The 21,910-nt window shown below is 36.2% G+C and overlaps 1 protein-coding gene across 3 annotated transcripts in view; it reads right to left on the bottom strand.

Moving 5' to 3' along the window:
• The window catches only part of sema5a (sema domain, seven thrombospondin repeats (type 1 and type 1-like), transmembrane domain (TM) and short cytoplasmic domain, (semaphorin) 5A), a 227,343-nt gene that overhangs the window by 43,347 nt on the left and 162,086 nt on the right, over positions 1-21,910 (bottom strand). For all 3 annotated transcript variants that reach the window (XR_006923712.1, XM_046834116.1, XM_046834115.1), the window contains exon 17: positions 13,652-13,877. Coding sequence is in view for 2 of the 3 variants with exons in the window: in XM_046834116.1 (XP_046690072.1) it covers positions 13,652-13,877 (226 nt within the window). In the remaining variant the exon portion in view is untranslated. The remainder of the gene's footprint in view (positions 1-13,651; positions 13,878-21,910) is intronic.

The following is a 21,910-nucleotide window of genomic DNA, read 5'->3' as shown; positions in this document are numbered from 1 at the left end:
TCATTGTTAAGGTTGGTAGGAAACACCTGATGCATACAGTCTGAAAAAAAGAGCAATTTATTGAATATTGAATCAGAAAAGATTGTGATTTGGTGTCTGCCATAACCATTAGGACAAACTAGCCACGTTGTGTGTTTACATTCGAGAAGATTTAGGAAACTATGTAAAGTGCCTGCAATAATGGAAATACAGTCAGCCCCTGACATACGAACGTCCGACTTATGAATTTTCTGAGATACGTACACGGCCACGCTCACCCAAACGTTTTTTTAGATTTGACAATGCCGCAAACAGAGGGAGAAGAAGAAGAACACCTGGCAGGCATGCATTGTAGGACCGAGACATGTAAGTCTCACTCTGCTCGACTTACGAATAAACGTCTTACAAACACTTTTCGGGTCCCTATCTTTTTAGTAAGTCAGAGCCTACCTGTATAATTTCATTGCAAGATAGGAAATCTAGCCAGTCAGTCAATACCTGTTATTATTATTATTTTACAAATGTGGAAAGGTTAGTAAGAATAGTAATAGTATTAATATTAATAATAGTATTGCACATCTGTTTAAAATTATATTAAATATAAAAAATTCACTCCCTTGCAAATAAACGAACCCAGAAAAATGGCAACAATTCAGTTCTCAATAATTGGTCAGAAAATGAGCAAGATTAAAACTTATGCACTCCAAAAATAAGTTTCTTCCTAAAATACCAGTCATTAGCTGCTCATCTGCCACCTCAAAAGAGGATTGATAGGGATCTAAGACGCTCTGAGAGTAATGTAACAGTAAATTGTTATTCAATAGAACAGAAAACTTCCAAAGAGCCATGAAGAACATATTGATAAAAAAACTAAATGACAGGAAAAGAGATAAAAAGAGAGGTAGCCGAATACATTGTTTTTGATGACAAGGGACAAAAATGTTTTTGGGCAGCATCCTATAGTCCTAAAAAGGAAGTAAAATCCTGAGCAAGATGTAATCACTGGCATGAAACTGGTTTAAAAAACTTTGTGCAGCATCCAATAAACCTTAATTTATATGATTAGTTATTGTGCAAAAGCATTTGGCATAAAGCGAGGAAAGAGCAAGAGCAGCGGTTTCCTGGAAAAATCTCAGGCTTTTTATTTTAAGAATATAAAGGAGAGAGGAGAAAAACCAGAATGAAAATAGAGTTGAGAGTGAGAGACCTAACGAGGATGACATGCACTTAACACTTGAACACATCACATTGCCTTCAGGAGTTCACTTAGTCACCAAGTGGTAGGTACGGCCATGAAGCGAGGAGACAATAATTAGAGAGAAAAAGAGAGAGAGTCAGAAAGAGAGGTTGTCCACCTCAGAAGATAAAGCAGCACATAGTGATCTGTCTTTGTTCCTTAGAAATAAAGGCACCATTTCTACAGAAAAGAGCCAAATTACAGCTTCATGGCCTCACCGCAAACATCCAGTTCTATTAGATCTTATAAAAGGTTAAAAAATATTCACCTGACACCAATTCTCACTCTAAACACTTTTGTAAAAACTTTTGTAAAGAGAAAAAAAGATATCGTCTTGTAGCACTTAACTGATGATCATCATTGCGACGGAGAGATTTTAATAAATTAGTTATGGCAAGATGTTAATGAGTGATAGCTCATCGTTATTATTATTAGATTTTCATCCACATTAATCTACTTAGTGTTGGTGCATTAATTCTTTTTCATATTACTGAGGGAATCCAGCTGTCAAGAAGTTTCCCTCACAGCACGGCCAGGGTTTCCCAGTGTGAGGTGTGCTGCTGATGCTTATTCTCTCAACCCTGTTTCTGCGTCCCAGTTCACCTCATAATACAAGGTTGTTGTTTTTTTTCTTTTTTAAAGACAGAGTACAAATGAAGTGTGCAGCAAAAGAGTATGCAAGTATTACTCAGTATATTATACAGTATGCAAGTATTATACAGTATTTTATACAGTATATGTATATATAAATTAAATTGATCATTACTTTTTTTTTTTAACCATTTCATTTATAACATCTCTAACAGCAAACTAATACAACACTCCTCCATCGCACAATGCATTCTGGGCAGTACAGTATTATCTTACACAGCGTCCACAGAATCACATTTGAAACATTTCCCAGAAACAGTAAGTCATCTGTGATTTCAACATTCCATGATTTGGGACACACAAATCTGTATTCTCGCATACTATTAAAGGTGGAATGTAGGCAAATTATGCAAAACACTGCTTGTGTGCTGATTATTCTATTCTTTATTTAATTAACTTTTGTACATTTTAACAAATTTATAGTACAAATGCCTTAATATTTATTGTGATATGACAAATAAACTCTCTCTAAAAAAAACAGTAACTGCAATTTTTTTTTTTTACTAAAACCTAAAAGAAGCTCATAAATCTTGTAGACTTCCATCTTGTAAAGAACAGTTTCAACCCTGAAAACCTCTGACTGGAAACTACTTCCAAAAAAAAAAAAAAAAAAAAAAAGAAAATAAATCTCCCAACCTTTAAAAAAAAAAAAGGACATTTCTATTTAAGAAAATAACCTAATCAAAGCAGCACAATATATTTTAAATATAGATTTAAGATAAACTGTATATATATATATATATATATATATATATATATATATATATATATATATATATATATATATATATATATATATATTTATATATTTATATATTTATATATTTGTATATATATATACATTGTGTTAAAATAAAAGCTGACTATGGATTTACATTTAAATTTCTTATTAGTGAGGAAATAGGTGATGTTCTGTATCTCTCAATCCTCATATTGGGGCTCTGTAATTGGTTACACTTCCTGGTTTGCCAGAAAGACATTTGAGGCTTGAAAAGAGACAGACAATATCTAAAAGGGGTAATTGAGTAGACTGTAGGTCTTGTGCAATTTGTAACTTCTCTCTTGGAGGTCAGACACTGAAAAGATTTTTCAGTGCATTTGATAAGTATCTTTTGTTCTGTCAATTTCTGAACCTGCTCAGGAATTTCCCAGAGCTTGTTTCAGATTTCCATGCCATGCTGGGTAGCCAGCTGTAGTTTAGCTTTTATGACAGTCCCATTGTTGGCCAGATTATATTTTACCAACTTGACTGTATCACAAGAGGTTTTCTGTTATCCAGGCAGATAAAGTGATATCGGAGGAGGAGGTTTTCTCATAAATGTCACTGTCACAGTGCTGCATTTAACTAGATTTAGTGCCATTGTACTCTTCAGGATGGCTAAGATGCCCTTAGGTTATGCAGAACATGGCATGCATTGTTGAGATTCAGATCATCTGTAGAACCTCTAGCAAATTCCCAGTACAGTACATTAAGAAACATAGAGCTTCCTGGTCCAATTAACACACAAACCTACATTTATTTAATCCTTATCTTCATTAAGAGCTTTATTCATGTCACAGTCAATGACAGCATCTCAAGTAAGGGAAAGATCTATCATAGACTATATGTATGCCATTCAATAAATGTTAACTCTCCTCTCGCAACCCTATACAGTTTAAATACCTTTGAAAATCAAATAATTTCATGATCATGATCAACAGTTTTTAAGTACTGTAATTTCCGGACTATAAAGCGCACCCATATATAAGCCCACTGAATTTGACAAAGATTTTTATTTTAAACATAAATAAGCCGCACCTGTCTACACGGAAACTAATAAACTTTACACAGGCTTTAACGAAAGACAGTGTCTGTTACACAGTGTAACAGGTGAAATATGTTGTGGCTCCTTTAAGAGCAGAGCGGCATTTTGGGAATAGGCTGCCACCGCATTTTTCCGGTATTACTGCATGTGTGCAAGACCGAGGAATATGTCCTGATTATTTTCTGATGTTTATTTGACTAATCCGTAACGCTGTTGTCAAGAAAAATAAAAAGCATGATTTTTGGAAACTGTTTGTGCTTATATGATTTCTGTTGCAACTGGAGTTAGCGAGCTCTCCCTTCACCCAGACTCAAAGCGTTAAAACGGCTTGTATCTAAACAGTAACCGACCAAGAAAGTCATTGTTCACTGTGTTCCTCCTTCCTTTCACAACTATTTCTCTCAGGAATTTATCTTTTGGCATCGTCGTGCATTTAAAAAAAAAGTTTTTTCTCCCGATTCCGTACAGCTCAGAACACAGGTGAGGTGCGTTTTTCGTATCCGTTCGGAAATGGACTAATGTTATGGGGCTCAGTTTTTTGGCTTGAAGTTTGTGAAACTGGGAAAAACCCAGGAAAAATTCATAAATAAGCCTCTTCGTTGTTTAAGCCGCGGGGTTCAAAACGTGGGAAAAAAGTAGCGGCTTATAGTCCGAAAAACACGGTAGCTATTAAACTCCATGGAGATATTGCACCTAGTAGTCAAAATGGGAATTTTGTAGTACTAAGTACTAAAGGAGACATTTTGGCCAAAATCCATGGTCACAATGAATCCAGGGCCTCTCAAGGAACATTAGAAAGAGAAATACAAATTGGAATACATCCTTGTTGGGATGCCACTGGTAACATTCACACTTAAAGGTTATTTAGCATAGCCAATCAATCTACTTTCAAGTTTTTGGAAATTAATAGGACGCATGAGAACCTATTGGAGCCCAGAGAAAACTCAAACAACCATGGGGAAGCTCAGGATTGAACGGGGAATGCTAGAGTTGTGAGGCTGTAATGCTACCAGCTGTGTAACAGTGATTGCCTACTAGAGTTTTGAGGCAATGTAAGGTCAAGTTTGTTAAAGGCTTTTGAAAAATAAATTGTTTTTCATAATAATAGTGAATGGAGCCTCAGAAGATTTACTCAGTAGTGCATGAGCAGATCTTCCAGGCCTGCTAGCAAATGGAATAGAGCCAACATTGGGAGATTTATCCTTTTATCCAGTTCGCTGAACTCTCCTCTGCTATCTTACTGAGCTTGGGGGTTAGTGATATCGATCACGATTGATCAACTGAGGTGGGTTGACATTTGGAAATAAGGCTGACATTTGCCTTTTTCTACTGTGGAGGATTAATCCCTTGTTGGAAAGATATATTCAAGATGTCACAAAGAGTTTCACTCAGTTCATGGTCCTTTAAAACTCCCTGAGGTACCCCATTAGGTTTGATCAGATAGAAGGTGTATGGAGCAAGAAGTCAAGACATGGTTAACATATTAAAAATGGTAAAAATGACTGATGATTTTGGATTTTATATTTTTTTCTCAGCAATTCATTTAGCCAGTGTTTTTATATTGTCTAAGATATAACTAATCAAACATCCATTTGATTATCTTGGTTTATTTTTTCCTAATATGATTCCATTAAAGACTATTCGATCTGAATTAGTAAACAAAACAAGCTAGTTAGTTCTAGCATAGGTTTTGTAATCATCCAAATCAAATGTGTTTAAATCTAGCTTATGGGTAGCACAGATGTGTGATTGTATAACTGTATAAAATACATAAAAAAATAAATGAAAGGATAATAATGTACTATGAGCTATGCAGTGTAACCATATAAGCATCATTTAAGCACTAAGTACATAATAATAATAATAATAATAATAATAATAATAATAATAATAATAGACTACATAATGAACTTTTTTGTACATAATGCAGTGTTAAAACTGGCAGACGATGTGGGATTTCCACACAGAACTGTAAGCCTTTTGCCAAATTAATCAAGGCAGGAGTGTCTGATAATCAGTTCTGCCCTTCCCGAGATGTCACCTTGTAATTTTTTTGCACATCAAAAAATGAGGTGCTGTTCTATCAGAACTTTGAAGCTTTGATGCCCTTTTCTTTGACATTTCGCCTTCTAGGCTCATTTGAAGTCCAGCCTTTTATTTATTGCAGGTGAATTTGTGCAGATAAGCGTTGGTAAATTGTTACTGCAGAAGAAATACCTTTTAAAAAACTTACTGATAAAGAAGCCCAGACAGATTCTTCGTTTTTTTCCGTCCTACTGCTATGAGGATAGCAAGGCTATGAGTTCGCCAGAGCCTTTCTTGTTGAGACTTGCGGGCATGGACACCCTGCGGTCTTCTTCAGAAGTTTACAGCTGCTAAAGTCAAACCTCCTTTATTTGAACTCCTTTATACTGTGGTCACTGCTCTTTCATGGGAACTGATAAGCACAGAGGTCAGGGTAGGTCACAAATTTAGAGGCACAAAGGCTTCTTCCTACTAGGGCTGATAGGTACAGTAGCCATGCCGCCTTTACAGAAAGAAAAAGCACACAGGTAATTCCTCTTCCCCTGAGACTGACAGGCTTTACAGGAAGTAAATGCATAAAAGCCATGTCTTCAACTGAGACTGACAGGCATAGTGGCCATGCCTCCTTTACAGGAAGTAAAAGCACAGGGACCATGCCTCTTCTATTGAAACTGACAAGCACAGTGGCTTTGCCTTCATTACAGGAAGAAATGCACAAAAGCCATGCCTCTTTGACTAAGCCTGACAGGCAGAGTAGCCACACCTACTTCACAGGAAGTAAATGCACAAGGCCCATGCCTCTACTATGGAGACAGGAACAATGGCCACTCCTTCCTCACAGGAAGTAAATGCACAGAGGCCTTGGCTTTTTAACTGAGGCTGACAGGCATAGTGGCCATTCCTCCTTTACAGGAAGTAAAAGCACAGAGGCCATGCTTCTTCTACTGGGACTGACAAACACAGTACCAGTGCCTTCTTCACAGAAACTAATTACAGTGGCCACATAATAATAATTTCTATTAGCAAAATATGTTTGTACGCACCAATGTATTACACTGATAATAGATATTATTATATTCATCTGTATTTCAGGTTTTAGTCAATGTTTACTCATGAAATTAAAAAGATTCAGAAGGCACTAGTAAAACTGCTCGCAAGCTTCCAGGAGTTCACCGTCCTTTACAGACCTGCTAATGGCTGCCATGCACTATTTTTATATCAAGAGGTAATTATATCAAAATGACGCACAATATAAGTTAATTACTTGCCATGAGAGCTCACAGATCTATCACGCCCGGGCGAATGAGTGTGAAAAGGTTTCATCGGACACAGCTGGTTAGTTAACAATGGGTAAGAGGAGAGATAATTGCTCAGATAAAGGAAGGGTTCCTGCGCTCAATATGCAGAACCGTATTCAGTAAGATTAACTCTCCGCATGAAACTGCGCTAACTCTATTCTTTCCTGGTGATTTTATTTCTGTCGGCACAACAGTGTTGATGTTTTTCCATCTCACTTCACCCCGTGAATATACACTTTAAACTGCATGCTGTTCTTCGGTAATTTCAATCATGTAGACATGGGCTTTAAAAAGAATTTTAATCTCAAGAACCCATTTAAGACAAAAATCTAAATGGGCAAAAGTAATGCACTTGTTCATCGTTTCTATACTAACAACTCATTCATAGGGAATTAGGAGTGTATGGTGTATTAGTAAAGCTAAAAAAAAAAAATCCCCAGATCTAAATAATGTGTTAGATATCTGTGACAGTCACTGTTTTTTCCCAAACCCTCCAGAACAGACATATTTCTCCTTTCGGGTTTTTGTGTAAAATAGCAAGATCCATTGTTTGTCTTATTAACCCTCTGGGGATGTTTTGGGACCCTGGAGAAGTTTTGACATGCCCTGATTTTTGTGCTTTTTTCAGTTGCTTATAAACATATAAAAACTTTCTTTCGGCTTCTCCCACTAGGGGTCACCACAGCGGACCATCCGTATGTTTGATTTGATTATGTATATGATCGCGCTTTTAAGAAAGCAACATGTATGCATGGTTACATTTTTGTCACTAAAATAAGGCAATAAAACACATACAGTCTCCTGCATGTTTCAATATACCTGTCAATGAGTAAAAGTATGATGTCCTGTACAATAAAAAGATTTAAATTTAGCACACCCTGTCAAGCTAATTATTCCTGACCTTTGCACTACCAACACCATTATTAGATTCGTGTTGACGGCTGTTTGTTCATGTTGAAATTATATTGGGCCTACTGACTTCTTTCTTGTAACTTTGATCTATAATTAATATGATGACCTCACAAAGCCACTGTAAGAAAATGAAACACTACTGGACCCCCAAAATGTACTTTACAAACCCACCCGGGTTTTCAGACTCCATATTTGAACCATGCGTTTAGGCAGGTACACTACTACTGTATACTTAAGTCAAAGTATTAATAACCTGCGTCAATATGACATCAGTAAAGGCAAAAGTACTCCTTTTACATTTTTATTTCAGTAAATGTACAAAAATCCTACACAATAGTTTTAAATTGTTATGGACACACTGTGAAAGACACAAACTTTAAAAAGAACCATGTGATTACACTTGGGTTCTCAATACACAAACTTTTTATATGTACAGTAATCCCCGATTTACCGCTATTCGAATCTTGCGCCCCCGGTTTATGGCGTAATTGTGTTTGCCACATAACTAATTTGTTCGGCTGATTTTCCCGGTCTCTCGCGGATTTGCACGATAGACCAAAAAACTTATAGGAAATAGTTTTTATGGAGATTTATGTTGAAATAATGAAAATATAATTATTATTTATCAAATGAAGTAAAATATTAATACAGTACAGTACAAATAAAATTTTTGGGGGGGGCGTTGTCCTTTTATTGCGTTTTTTTCGTTTATTGCAGGCAGTTGTGGAACGTAACCACCGCGATAAACAGGGGATTACTGTACTTTGATAGCATGTTTTCTGTAATGTAGTGAAGTAAAACCTTACTCATCACATGTACTTTACAGCACAGCGACATTCAATCTCCACATATCACAGCAATGTTAGGAAGCTGGGGTCAGAGCACAGGGTCCACCATGTTGCAGCACCCCTAGAGGACAGAGGGTTAAGGGCCTTGCTCAAGCACCTATAAAGTAGCAGCTTGGCGATACCTGGGCTTGAAACCCTGACCTTCCGAACAGTAACCCAAAGCTTTAACCACTTAGCTACCACTCACCCAACCATGTACAGATACTTGAAGACAACATGCATAAGTACAGTAATGAAGTCAAAATACTTTGCACCACTGGGCTTAGGAGTGTGACTTTAATAAAAAATATTACTATAGCTGGAATCCACTGTAAAATTCAGCTGCTATTGAGATCATGAAACTTAAAATGCTGCGTAAAGTGATTATAGACGGAAGGAAAGAAACCTAAGAAAGAAAAACTTTGGCGCCGAGGAAAAAAATGGAAAAAAGAGGCACAAAACATGTGGTAGCTGATTGATGCTGTTGTGCGTTTGATCTTTTTCCTAAACTGTTCCTTTAATTCATTGCCACGCGGATGCAAGGGTTTAATCACAGAGGAAACGCGTTTACTATATTATTACAGACGCCGTGCCGTCCCAGTAGGGCTTATGATACCAAAGTCTTTGCTCCTTGGCTTATAAAAGTTCTGAAAATGGACAAGAGGGAAGAAAAAAGGAATTGCTAAATATATATGTGTGAGTGTGCGAGTGTGCGAGAGTGTGTGTGTGTGTGTGTGTGTGTGTGTGTGTGTGTGTGTGTGTGTGTGTGTGTGCTCTACTTCATTGCTGTAATTGTGCTCTTGGTTGGTGGGTGGCTGATGAAGATTAGCTGCTGTAGGAAGGCACTAACCATCTCAACAATAGTATCTGACGCCAAACATGTTTTACTGAAGGCTAACTGCCATAAATTAGCTTGTGTTGCCTTCAACAGCACATTCATTGACATTTCATTTATGAAGTGTTAATAACATCTTGTTTACAGATGTTAAGGGTAAAATCTCACTGTATGTGATGTGCTTTGTGTGGTAGAGTGAGAGAGAGAGAGAGAGAGAGAGAGAGAGAGAGAGAGAGAGAGAGAGAGAGCAAGTGAGTGAGAGAGAGATGAAGAGCAAGAGCATAGCTTAACATTGATTCTATTTCAAAAGCAAACATTTTTTGTCCCTCTTTGTCTGTGCAGTACAGAAACAATGTTTTCATTTATATTATAAATCATTATATAGGCACGATAATAAGAGAAATATAAGAGAGATTGCAATTGATAGCTTTTGCTAAAAAAAACGGGATGCTGAATGATAGAGGGGATATCTAGTTAAAAAGATGGAGAAAAAAAGACAGTGTGAGAGAGATATGAGAGAGAGAGAGAGAGAGAGAGAGAGAGAGAGAGAGAGAGAGAGAGAGAGACGAAGAGAGTGAAAGATAGTGGGCATATGAAGTGGAGAATATAGAGAAAGAGACAGACAGAGACAGACAGAGAGAGAGAGAAAGAGAGCGAGATAAAAGAAAGAAAGAAAGAAAGAAAGAAAGAAAGAAAGAAAGAAAGAAAGAAAGAAAGAAAGAAAGAAAGAAAGAAAGAGAGAGATATGAGCGGAAAGATATAATATGCTGTAAGTATATTCTTTTAAGTATAAGTGTATATTTTTAATTAAAATACTTTATTATGTATTAGTAATAGGTTAGTAGCATTTTTACACTTCTTCTTCTTCTTCCTGCTTCTCCCATTAGGGGTCCCACAGCGGATCATCCGTCTCCATACCCCTCTGTCCTCTACATCTGTCTGTTTCAACCCAACTACCTGCATGTCACCACATCCATAAACCTCCTCTGTGGTCTTCTTCTTTTTCTCCTTCCTGGTGGCTTCATCCTCACCATTCTTCTACCGATATACCCCATGTCCCTCCTCTGCACATTTCCAAACCATCTCAATCTCGCCTCCCTCACCTTGTCTCCAAAATGTCCTACATACGCTGTCCCTCTAATAAACTCATTTCTAATCCTGTCTATCGTCGTCACTCCCGATGAAAACCTTAACATCTTCAGCTCTGCTACCTCCAGCTTCGCCTGTCTTTTACTCAATGCCACTGTCTCTAAACCACACAACATCTCAGGTCTCACCACAGTCCTATAAACTTTCTCTTTCACTCTCGCAGATACACTTCTATCACAAATCACTCCTGCCACTCTTCTCCACCCACTCCACCCTGCCTGCACTCTTTTCTTCACTTCTCTAACACACTATCCATTACTCTGCACTGTTGACCCCAGGTACCTGAACTCCTCCACCTTCTCCACCTCTTCTCCCTGCAACTGCACCACTCCACTGCCCTCCCTCTCATTCACACACATGTACTGTGTCTTACTCCTACTGACTTTTATTTCTCTTCTCTCCAGTGCATACCTCCTCTCACCTGCTCCCTACTCTCACCACAAATAACAATATCATCCGCAAACATCTTAGTCCATGGAGACTCCTGTCTGACCTCGTCAGTCAACCTGTCCCTCACCACTGCAAACAGGAAAGGGCTCAGAGCCGATCCTTGATGCAGTCCAACCTCCACCTTGAACCAGTCTGTCGTTCCTACTGCACACTTCACTGCTGTCACACTGTCCTCATACATGTCCTGCACCACGTAGCATTTCTACACTGCAGAGGTCTGAATTTTTTTTTAATTCAAACCTCTATGATAATAATACATTAATAATTATAATAATAATATTAGTAATACTATTACTACTAATAATAATATATATTTTTTTTCAATATCACTTCTTCCTATCATTCTTAATTATGGTTGGCCAGAAGATTGACTAATTTTCAGCAGCACACAGACAGTATCTCTGAAAATCACAGTTATACATTAATGCACTTATGCATTCTAATGCATTTATACGATAGAATTTTCAGAGAACGGATGTTAATGTAGCATTTACGGAATAAATCTCCAATTTCAGTGCTATTTACCGGTCAGAGATAAAGGTGTAACTTTGTTTTTTCACACTTTTGGAGTCTTCAAGGTGGATGCCTTTTTCGCAGTTTCTTGGTAACCTGACATGGTGCAAGTCTCATTATCTTTTACAGCTGCTGTAATACGTAATACTTGTTTCTACAGCCTCAAATGCAACTTTAAAGGAATTTTAAAAAATTCCATAGCGGCAAACTGCTGGGTGATAAAATAAAAAATAAAAAAACACTTCACTGGGTCCATCCCCTGTCACTGCACAATTTTTCGATCTTGGTAAGTTTTCTAGTTTGCATCACCAATATACGGTTTACAACTATGTTTTAGGGCTGAAACGATACCTCGAGTAACTTTGTCATTTGAATACAAAAAAGCATCGAAGCATTGTTTAGTTCATTTAGTCCATTAAACTACACACTGAGCACTAAGTTTTACCACGGACGATTATTACTGACGCACCACCCGCTAAACTCTGGAGCGCTCTGGAGAGGTAACACAGAACATGCTGCAGAATGAAAAATGGAGGAACGGGAAGAAAACAGCGAGGTGCGAGGAGAAGATTCAGGTCACAGAAATTTTGGGATAATTTCAAACTAAAACACTGTACAGTGCTTTTTTAAATGCATTGTTTAGATTTTATTATTATCTTATGTTTATGGACTCTTGTTCCTTACCTTTCTTAAGTTACTTTTCTGTCCACTAATTTTTGCGTCTTACAAAAGATTCAAGATTTTCGTTTGTCACAAACATATATATATTCAAAATACAACTTGCAGTGAAATGAAAACCCGATTGGCCCCCTCAGAAATTGTGCATTAATTAAGCGGCCACAAAGCCTTCCAAGAAGACTGTAAAGGCTTATAATATGCCCAAACTGTAGAGAGTCTGAAACGTGAGAGTTATGCTGCACAACATAAATGCAATGTTTAGGTTTTATTATTATTTTGTATTACTATTATTTTGATGTATACCTTAGTTTTACCTATATTTGTATTTGCATTTCGATGTAATATGGGAATTAAATGCACTAAATGGATTCAGTGTTCACAAATATCCTTGTATGCAATTTTCAGCAATAAAAATAAAATATTTTTCTATACAGGAAACAAATTACTTGTTTATTTTAGGAGACCTGTCTTATTTTTACTTGTATATTAAGTATTACTCTTTAATAAAGAAAAAGTATTTCTTATCCGATTTTTTTATTAATCGATGGAATAATCAGTAGAGTACTCTATTACATAATTAAATCTATGGCCCTACTATGTTTTAAACATGCTTTTTTTTCAGAGGTATAGAAGAATATTTTATAGAGTAATAGAAGAAATAGTAGTCTAGGACAATGCACATTAGAACACCTGAGCCTTGCAGGACCTGTTTTTAAAACTACAGAGTAACATGTATGGTCATGAATATCATGTTTACTTTGCTTATTATTCTGTCATTAATTGATGTTTGATGAAGGTGCTGAGAAGCTAATTCAGCTTCTGGTTCAAAATACAACTTAAAGCTAAACTGAGGTAAAAATGCTGCTAATCATTGATGCTAGTTTCCTGCATTATCTTACAAGGATTGGTCCTGCTCTCTATCATAAATGTAACTCTTAAAACTTTCTGTTGTAATTATTTCTAGAAAACCTACACATTACAACCAGTTCCTATACAGGTTGTCTGGTTGCCTGATAGGGGTAACCAAGGGAATGGTACTAGCTGTGGTACTATAAATCAATGGAAAATCAATGGCGAGGGGAGCGAACGAACGAGTGAAAGAGAATGACATTCACTTCAACACATCATGCTGTCTTCACAAGAGCAGGCAGAAAACCCCATGAAGCATCTACCCTACAGCCAGTGCACACACACTCCATCACAGAGAGAGAGGCAGACAGCAGGAAGATAAGATCAGTATAAGAGAGGAGAATATATATAACCGTCTACCAGAAGGATGAATGAGGGCTTACCGTCAGTGGAGCATCCGGTGGAGCCATCGCTGGAGCAGTACCGCATCTCAATCCTCTGCCTCCCGACCTCGAGCATGTTTGATTCGGCCACTCGCGCCCTACACGTGTAGCGAAATCGCTGCTCGTAATGGCCCCCATTATCCGAGATGTTCACAGGGGTCCAAGGTGTCCATGGTGTTGTTTTCTTCAGATCAGGACAGGGAAGAGTATTACATGACTGGTATTCCTGCAAAAGAAATAGAAATCAGTCAGTGGCCTTGCCTTTATTTTTTTTTAACTACATTTTTGTAGAAAAATCAGCAATTCACATGTTACTCTTTAGAATCAGAATATAATAATAATTATTTGTAATTAAGTTCTGGGTAGAATTTTTTTCCGTTCAAAAACGTTCGTGCGCAGGCTTTACTACATTACCCTCAATGCGGTTTAACTACATGCTGATACTAGTGCTGATGTACAGCAGCTTTAGTCTGTTTACCTTCTCATACACTATATAGGCAAACATTTGTGTACACCTGACTATATATGTTCGAACATCCCATTTGCCGTTATAACCTCCACTCTTTTCCGAAGATGTTCCAGGATGTTCCAGTGTGGCTGAGCAGATTAGAGCTCATTTATTATTGTAAAGGGTGTAAGGCGAGGAGGCCTGGGGTGAAGTCAAAGCTCTATAGCAGGTCACTCAAAATCTTCCACTTCAACCCATGTTAACCAAATCTTCATGGAGGCTCACTTTGTGCACAGAGGCATTGCCATGCTGGAACATATTTGGGTCTTCTAGTTCGAGTTAAGGGAAAATGGAATGCTACTACAATCAAACACTTCCCAAACAAATGTGTGCCTCTAGTTTTCTACACAGTTTTCTGTGAAAAAATTAACTCATATGGCTAGAAAAGTAAGATGGCCAAATACTTTTGTCTATATAGTGGATTTAACAACTCCAACGTTCTATCTCATAACCAGCTGAGCCAAGAATCTGCTGTACATTGTATGTAACTAACCCTGAATTGTGGAACTTCTAACAATGAATTCTAAAACTTAATTCTCCATATTTTCTTCATTAAATGTCACTGTATCCGAGCTAAAACAATCCTCCGATGACACGAGTGTGGTAAATAACCTTTAACTTGTCACAGGACTGAAGAATTAACAGGACCAACGTACAAATTAACACTAGAATCAGCACACATTTCAGTCTAAATCAAATATACAGTATTTAACGTTTACTGCACCAGCTGAAATATCATGCTTGCTGTATGAAGCCAATTACTTAAGCAGTCTTACTTTATAGCACCTGAAATAATACAAAGACTTAAAGCTACCAAGCAACAAATAAAGGGAAAAACGTTTACCAATACCTTTAAAAGCTCACTTTTGAAACCAAACAAACTAATGCAAATTAGCTCACTATTTAAATGGTTAGATGATTAATTGTATTACTGTGGTTACAGTGCATGCGCATTCGCATTAATGAGAGCTGTGAAATGTATTAGCCTTAATTTAAGTCTCCTGTAACATCAAAGCAAATTACAGGTGAATGGCTCAAAGTAGACAATTCCCGATCCATATACTTTTTATTGAAGTTGAATTCAGTATGGCGCATAAACAGATATATTATAGCTAGCAAAATACCCAAACCTTGCATCTGTTGTGATTTGAAAGATCTTATAAGCCACTCATGGTGCTGCAAGCTAGCTAGCTTTATGCCATTATTGACTTTTAAGTTGCTAATGCAATATTTATGATAATGTAGCATTACATGTGAACAGTCAGTAAAAATAATATTAATAATAATAATAATAATAATATCATCTATCTATCTATCTATCTATCTATCTATCTGTCTGTCTGTCTGTCTGTCTGTCTGTCTGTCTGTCTGTCTGTCTGTCTGTCTGTCTGTCTGTCTGTCTGTCTGTCTGGCTGGCTGGCTGGCTGTTTGGCCAAATCAAACACATGTTGTCAAAGTGACTTTAAACAGGTAAAAAAGTAAATGGCCTTGTGCCATCCATATTTTTTCAAAACACACAAATCCATTATCCATAAAGATTTGCTGACTACAGTGCATTTTCTGTCACATTCTTATAAAATGCTTAAAAAAAAACAAAGCAATGAGCAAAGTCCATTTTACGTCCATTTATTTATTTCTGCTGCGTAGGCCCTGAGTGGCTGCCAGCCCTTGCCACAAAAAAAAAAAGTCATCTGTGTTCATCCATCAAGCTGTCAAAGGGCGTATGTTGTCCTTTTCTCAAAAAAACGGAAGAGGATGAGAAGCTCAAGGTTAAAGGCCCTGCACAAATCTATGTTGAATTACAGTTAAGGAGAGATTCTACCCCCGCCCATGTTTTTAAGCCTTCTATCACTGTAATCATCAATGGCCTTAAAGGAAAATTATATTTCAGCCAATAACCATATTTTTCTCTTCATGCTAGGCTGCAATCACACTACACTTTCATTCTATAGACTTCCATTCATACAGTAAGCATGAGAATGCTAGAGAACAGAAATGAAACGCAGGGCAAAGAAGTTTCGCATTTTACTGTTTTCCAAAGTGCAAGTTTGGTGAACCTACAAATGAGTAACACTTGAAGATGTGTGACAAATAAAAGATCAATGATTTTCTTTAGACAATACAACATGAAGACAGCATAGATGTGTTGCACCCTTTTATTTCACACAATACAGCTTTAAAAGAACTTAAAAGCAACACTGGATGTTGGTTTTGCTGCATTCACTAACATATTGTATGCTTTAACAATGTGTTATATGGTCAACTGGTCTTCGAAACTATTTTACATGCTGAAAGTAGAGCGTGACCACAGCCTTGTTTAGAAAAAATGTATTCCTAAGATTTTAAAAAGGTTTCAAAATGGACACCAAACACCACAGAGCATGGAAACTAATGTTCAGTAACAAGACATCAATAGCTCACTGGATGTACAGTGGGTCGAATGTAAAATATAGTGTATCAGCTTAACTGGCCAAAACAATAAAATGTATTTTATAATAAGATTATTATGGTTGTAAATATGTTCTCCATTTTTCTGTAAATTTTAAAAACTAAAAATCTTTTTGACATAGAATAAGTGTTACTATCTACAGTATTAAATATTACATGATTTTAAGAAAATCGGGGGGAAAAAACCCGAGAACCCACAAGAACCCACGAGAGAAATAAACAGAAATTTCTTGAAAAATGGTGAAAATGTTTACGTTTTTGGGATTTTTCATCAACGTCTATTTTTGCTTCAATATATAATATTCACTATCAACCAATACCAGACTAGCACTAATAGGGTAAAATAATTTCTGTACAAATTCTACTATGTAATAACAAATACAATTATTAAACAAAACAACAACAAAAAAAACATAAAGAAGAACAAAGAAACATGTACATAATCAAGTATGCAGATGCTGGGTCTAACTGACCAAAGTGTTATTGTGCGTGTGAAGATGTTGGATAATGGGAAGTGTTGATTCACAGCTTGAAAGCCAAAAGTGTTTACACGTGGACTTGGCCAATAATTAGAGCCTTTTAATCAAAACCACATGGTGTGTCTGTAAAATGAACAAACTCTAACTAGGCCACAAGCTGTTCATCTTTTTTTGTAATGATGAATGCACAACAAGGCATCACCAACATGCTAGCATTTTCAAATCAGCACCTTAGAAAAGATTCATTGATGATCTCTTATTAGGGACAATCATGACAATAAAACACAAACAAACGTGGTTCCTCGTTTAGTGATAATTTGCATGTTGTAATGCTAAAATTTTCACCTTCACTAAGACATGTCATATGGTTGCTCTATTTAGTTTAAGTATTAAAAGCAACTTTATGTACACTTTCGCAGGTTTGATATCAGTACTGAACATTTATGTAACATATTAGACCAAAATTCCGGCAACGTCATAGTCGGCTAACAGAGACTGTTGTCGAGATGACTAGATTTCAAAGTAGTCAAACTAGCCTGTGAGAAACTATGCTATACTCAAAGTCATTGAGATCTCATTTTTTTCCCCATGCTAAAGCTCTTGATCTGTAACTGTCGGCTGGATAATTACACAAATAAGCATGTCTATATGTGCTCTTACTGAAATGACCAGGGAATGTAGTGTACATTGTTGATCTTGTTTTACATTGGATATTTTTGTAGTATTTTCTAGATTGATTTCATAGAATTGTCCCCACTGTGGGATGAATAAAAGTATATCTTATCTTATTCATAGATTTATAATCAGTTTTACTTATTTACTGACATTGCTATATAGTATATATATATATATATTGCTATATGCTTTATAGTAAAATTATTGATTTATACAAATCTTTTTCTTCTTCCCATGTCACTACACATACATCATATTAAGAGCCATTTTATATTGTGGCATGTACAAAACTCTGTCAACTTTCAAACAGTTCAAACTTTTCTGATTATTTCTAATACATTTTCTGCCTATGCCTCTTAAAAAGCCATGTGTATACATAAGAAACAAAGAAACTAGGAGTAACTAAAGTGTCATTATCCATGCATTGCTCTAACAGCTCTATTTCCGTATATGCAGAGTACATTATGCTGCTGTAGAAGACTAAATTGGATTTAATTAGGAAATTGCCCCCTCTAATAATCCCCAACTGGGCCAATCATGCACACTACAAAGCGTGCACTGAGCTGCTGATCCTCACTGAACTGATTTCACACCATCTGCGCTGTGTGTGAGGATCATAATGTGAGACATCAGGCGAATCCGATGCACAACAAGGGAATCAAATTCGGTGCGCTGACCGTAATGATGCTCAAAAAGGCAAGTTGGCCATATTCTCCAATCCTTCAATATATTTTTCTAACTACGGGTAAAAGAAAATCTATCGCTTTCATTATAGCTCTAATCCCAACCTATATTCTTTATGCTTTTCTCTAATCCTTTCTTAAAATCCTCTATCTCCATATCTCCAATCCTTGTTAATCCCTTCCATTCCGTGATTATATAGAATATGACAGTACAGCCATATTCTCTTGTCCTAATCAATATCCTTGAACTCATTTGCACCTGTCTTGAATCTGGATTTCAGTCTTGTTGGTGTCTCTGGATTGCCAGATATTTGCATGAAATATCCAAATATACTCATTTATCTACTAACAAAAACCATTTTGGACAGGTTCCTAAAATCAAGCCTAAGAAGCAGATGCCTTTAAACTGTTTAATACATCAGTGAGTTTGTAGCTGCAGCAAATACCATGGGCTGCAGTTTATCCAGTGCAGCCATATGTGCAAATATGTATGTTTATTGTACAATGAAAATTTATCATTATTCATGGGTTAATAACAGTTCTGACACTAAACCAACAATAGAACTCTATCAGAATTGAAGATAATATGTCATTAATGTGTCCGGAGAGGGTCAAGTTCATTTTTTCCACCACAGGAGCATCAGTAAAAAAAAATGTCCACCACAAAAGTGGCAGTAAGATTTCTACCACAAGAGAGTAAGTACATTTTACACCACGGGAAAGTCAGTACGTTTTTTTTAACAAAAGAAATCCAATAATTTTATTTCAGTAGATTTTCTGTCATAGAAGGGCCAGTATGCTTTCCACTACAGGAAAGTCGATTTTTATTTTTTTATTTTTTATTTTTTTTAACCACAGGACAGTCTGTTGGTTTTCTCTCATAAGACAGTCAAGTTTGTTTTCCACCAAGTGAGAGTCAATAACATTTCTGTCATAGGAGATTAATAATATATATCACAATTGGCCAATTAACATGGTATAAAAGAATTCAAACAATCTGATCTACACTGTTCTAGAAAAGTAATCATGTTACAGAACATGGTGTTATAACTCTCCATTAGTTTTTGAATGTCCTCTACCTTTAATAGCACACCTCATTGTGATAAATTATTTTCTTACTATGCTATAAAATAGTCTCTTTTTATTTAAAATCAAATCATTAGTCATTTTTAAACCTTCATTCTTATGTAGTTCCATGAAATGAAATCGCCAACTCTCTATTTTCTCTATCTCTTGATTTTCTACCTTAAATCCCAATAAATGTTAACTATGTGAGGAAAGTGCTGTTGCTCAGTAGGCTAAAATAGTTTTTCTATTTCGTTCTTTCGACAAATCCTGTAAGAAAGGATTTCCTTTCCTTCTCATGTACTTTACTATTTATTTTGCTGGAATCCCCTCACTTGTACCTTTCAGAAACTCACAGGGATGCTTACATGCTTCTACAAGCATACACACAGATCAAAAAGTGTCCCAGTTCACCAATAAAATATAAAATAGCATAACCCCATCCATCACCTCAGGGACCTAGAGGAGTGTATCTTTTATTGCTGCATTCCTCGAGAGACCAGCCAACTCACTGTGAGCTCACGAGATAAATAAGCTCAATTACCAACTGGCAAGTACACACTGAAGCCCACGCAACACGACACACCCTTTTCTATGACAGCCATCTGGAAAAAGCTACGTAGCATTCAGGACCCCACAGCCACCTTGTGTAACAGTTTCTTTCCACAAGCAATTAGACAAATTAATACAAAGGGACTAACATCTCCTCAAACATGCATACACACACACACACACACACACACACACACACACACACACACACACACACACTAATATGAACAAATTCAATAAAAACTATTTGCCTATATCATTTTTTGCTTCTCTTGCGTTCATTTATGATTCATGTAGCACCTTGGTCCTGGGAAAGTTTCTATTATTTCACTGTGTTTTATAGGGCTGGATTGACAAGAAAAGCCTATTTGACTTAACTTGACTTGAAAATAACATCATTTATAATGGTTCCTAATTTACTTTTGTGCTTTCTCAAAATAAAGTTTCATTCTCAGTTTAAGTCTCTCTATACTGCAGTACATCATGACACTAAACACTATAATAGAAATTATACAGGAAATACAGTACCTTGTTTTTTCTTATTAAAAATGGCAGTCAACTCTAATCAACTAATAACAGCCTGTATTCAATTCCACTGTAGTTTAATCTAATCTAAATCTAAATTAATCCACTGTAATGGTATCTAGTCTATGAAAATGTAATCAAATCCACTGCAATCCCATCCTCTGTAATCAAATCTAGTATAATTTAATTGAATATGTTCCAAAACTAATCTAAATAAACCAAATCTAATACAGTGTAATCTAATCTCGAGTCAAACTAACTCTATAGTAGTCCAATCTTATTTTATGTAATACAAGTCTAATTAAATGTAATTACTGTAAAGTAAATACTTAAATCAATATAGACTGATCAAATCTAATCTAAATATAAACATGCATAATCTAATCCTAGTTTAGTACAATAAAATCAAATCATCTATAATCTAATTTACATAATCTAACTCATTTTACTGTAGATAATCCAAATTAATATATTCCAACCTAATCTGAACGAGTAACTGCAGTGCACGTCAGCAGAAATAATAGATGAAGTAAACATTAAGAGCAGCATACAAAGTGCTTATGTGGCTGTAGGAGCAGAAACCAGTTTATATTTCAAACGTTACATATTTAATGATTTAATATCTGTTCATGTTGTATTTTTTTAAATACATTCTGTATTGCTCTAAAAGCGTTTTGCCACTGGAAACAAGAAATCCTCAGAGTTTAAAGTTTGAAGATACTCATTGAAATGATCCATCAGCTGTCTGATGTACATCTGATTGCATGTCTTGCAGGAGAGATAACAACTTTTGCAGTGATGCATGAGAAGCGATGGATGACAAAAAGTGATCTGTTGGGGCCTGAGATTTAACTGGCTGTCTAAAGTGATCTGTATGTTGAACATCAAAACTTGCAAGCAGAACAGAAAATTTTCTGGTGCAGCCATTTCTTACTTAGAGCTACATAAGTCATGCAAATATAAAAATAAAATAAGTTCGACAAGATTTCCTAAAAATGTAAATTCTTTGCATATTATTTTTATATATGTGCTTTTGGAAAGGGTCTCCAGTGTCAGTGCTTTAAAATGTTTAATAGATAAAAGGCTTTGTAGCTTTTATCCATATCACACCATCTTTGTATAAGATAGTAAGTCAAGGGGAAGTCTGATATTTTGTTAGCCCACATTGAGAGGTTTCACATTGTGTATCGCTCCATTTGTTTGTATAGATAACAGAACACACTGTGAAGTTTTTTTTTCTTTACTTATCGACTTTCTTTACTTAAGTCAAGCTTACATAGGAATATGTGGGAGACTTTTAAGCAGTGTTGTGCTAGTTACTAAA

This window comes from Silurus meridionalis, chromosome 21 (assembly GCF_014805685.1).
Source record: "Silurus meridionalis isolate SWU-2019-XX chromosome 21, ASM1480568v1, whole genome shotgun sequence".
Classification (NCBI taxonomy): Eukaryota; Metazoa; Chordata; class Actinopteri; order Siluriformes; family Siluridae; genus Silurus; species Silurus meridionalis.
The sequence above is the reverse complement of the archived record's forward strand: the minus strand, read 5'-3'. Positions and strand labels throughout refer to the sequence as shown.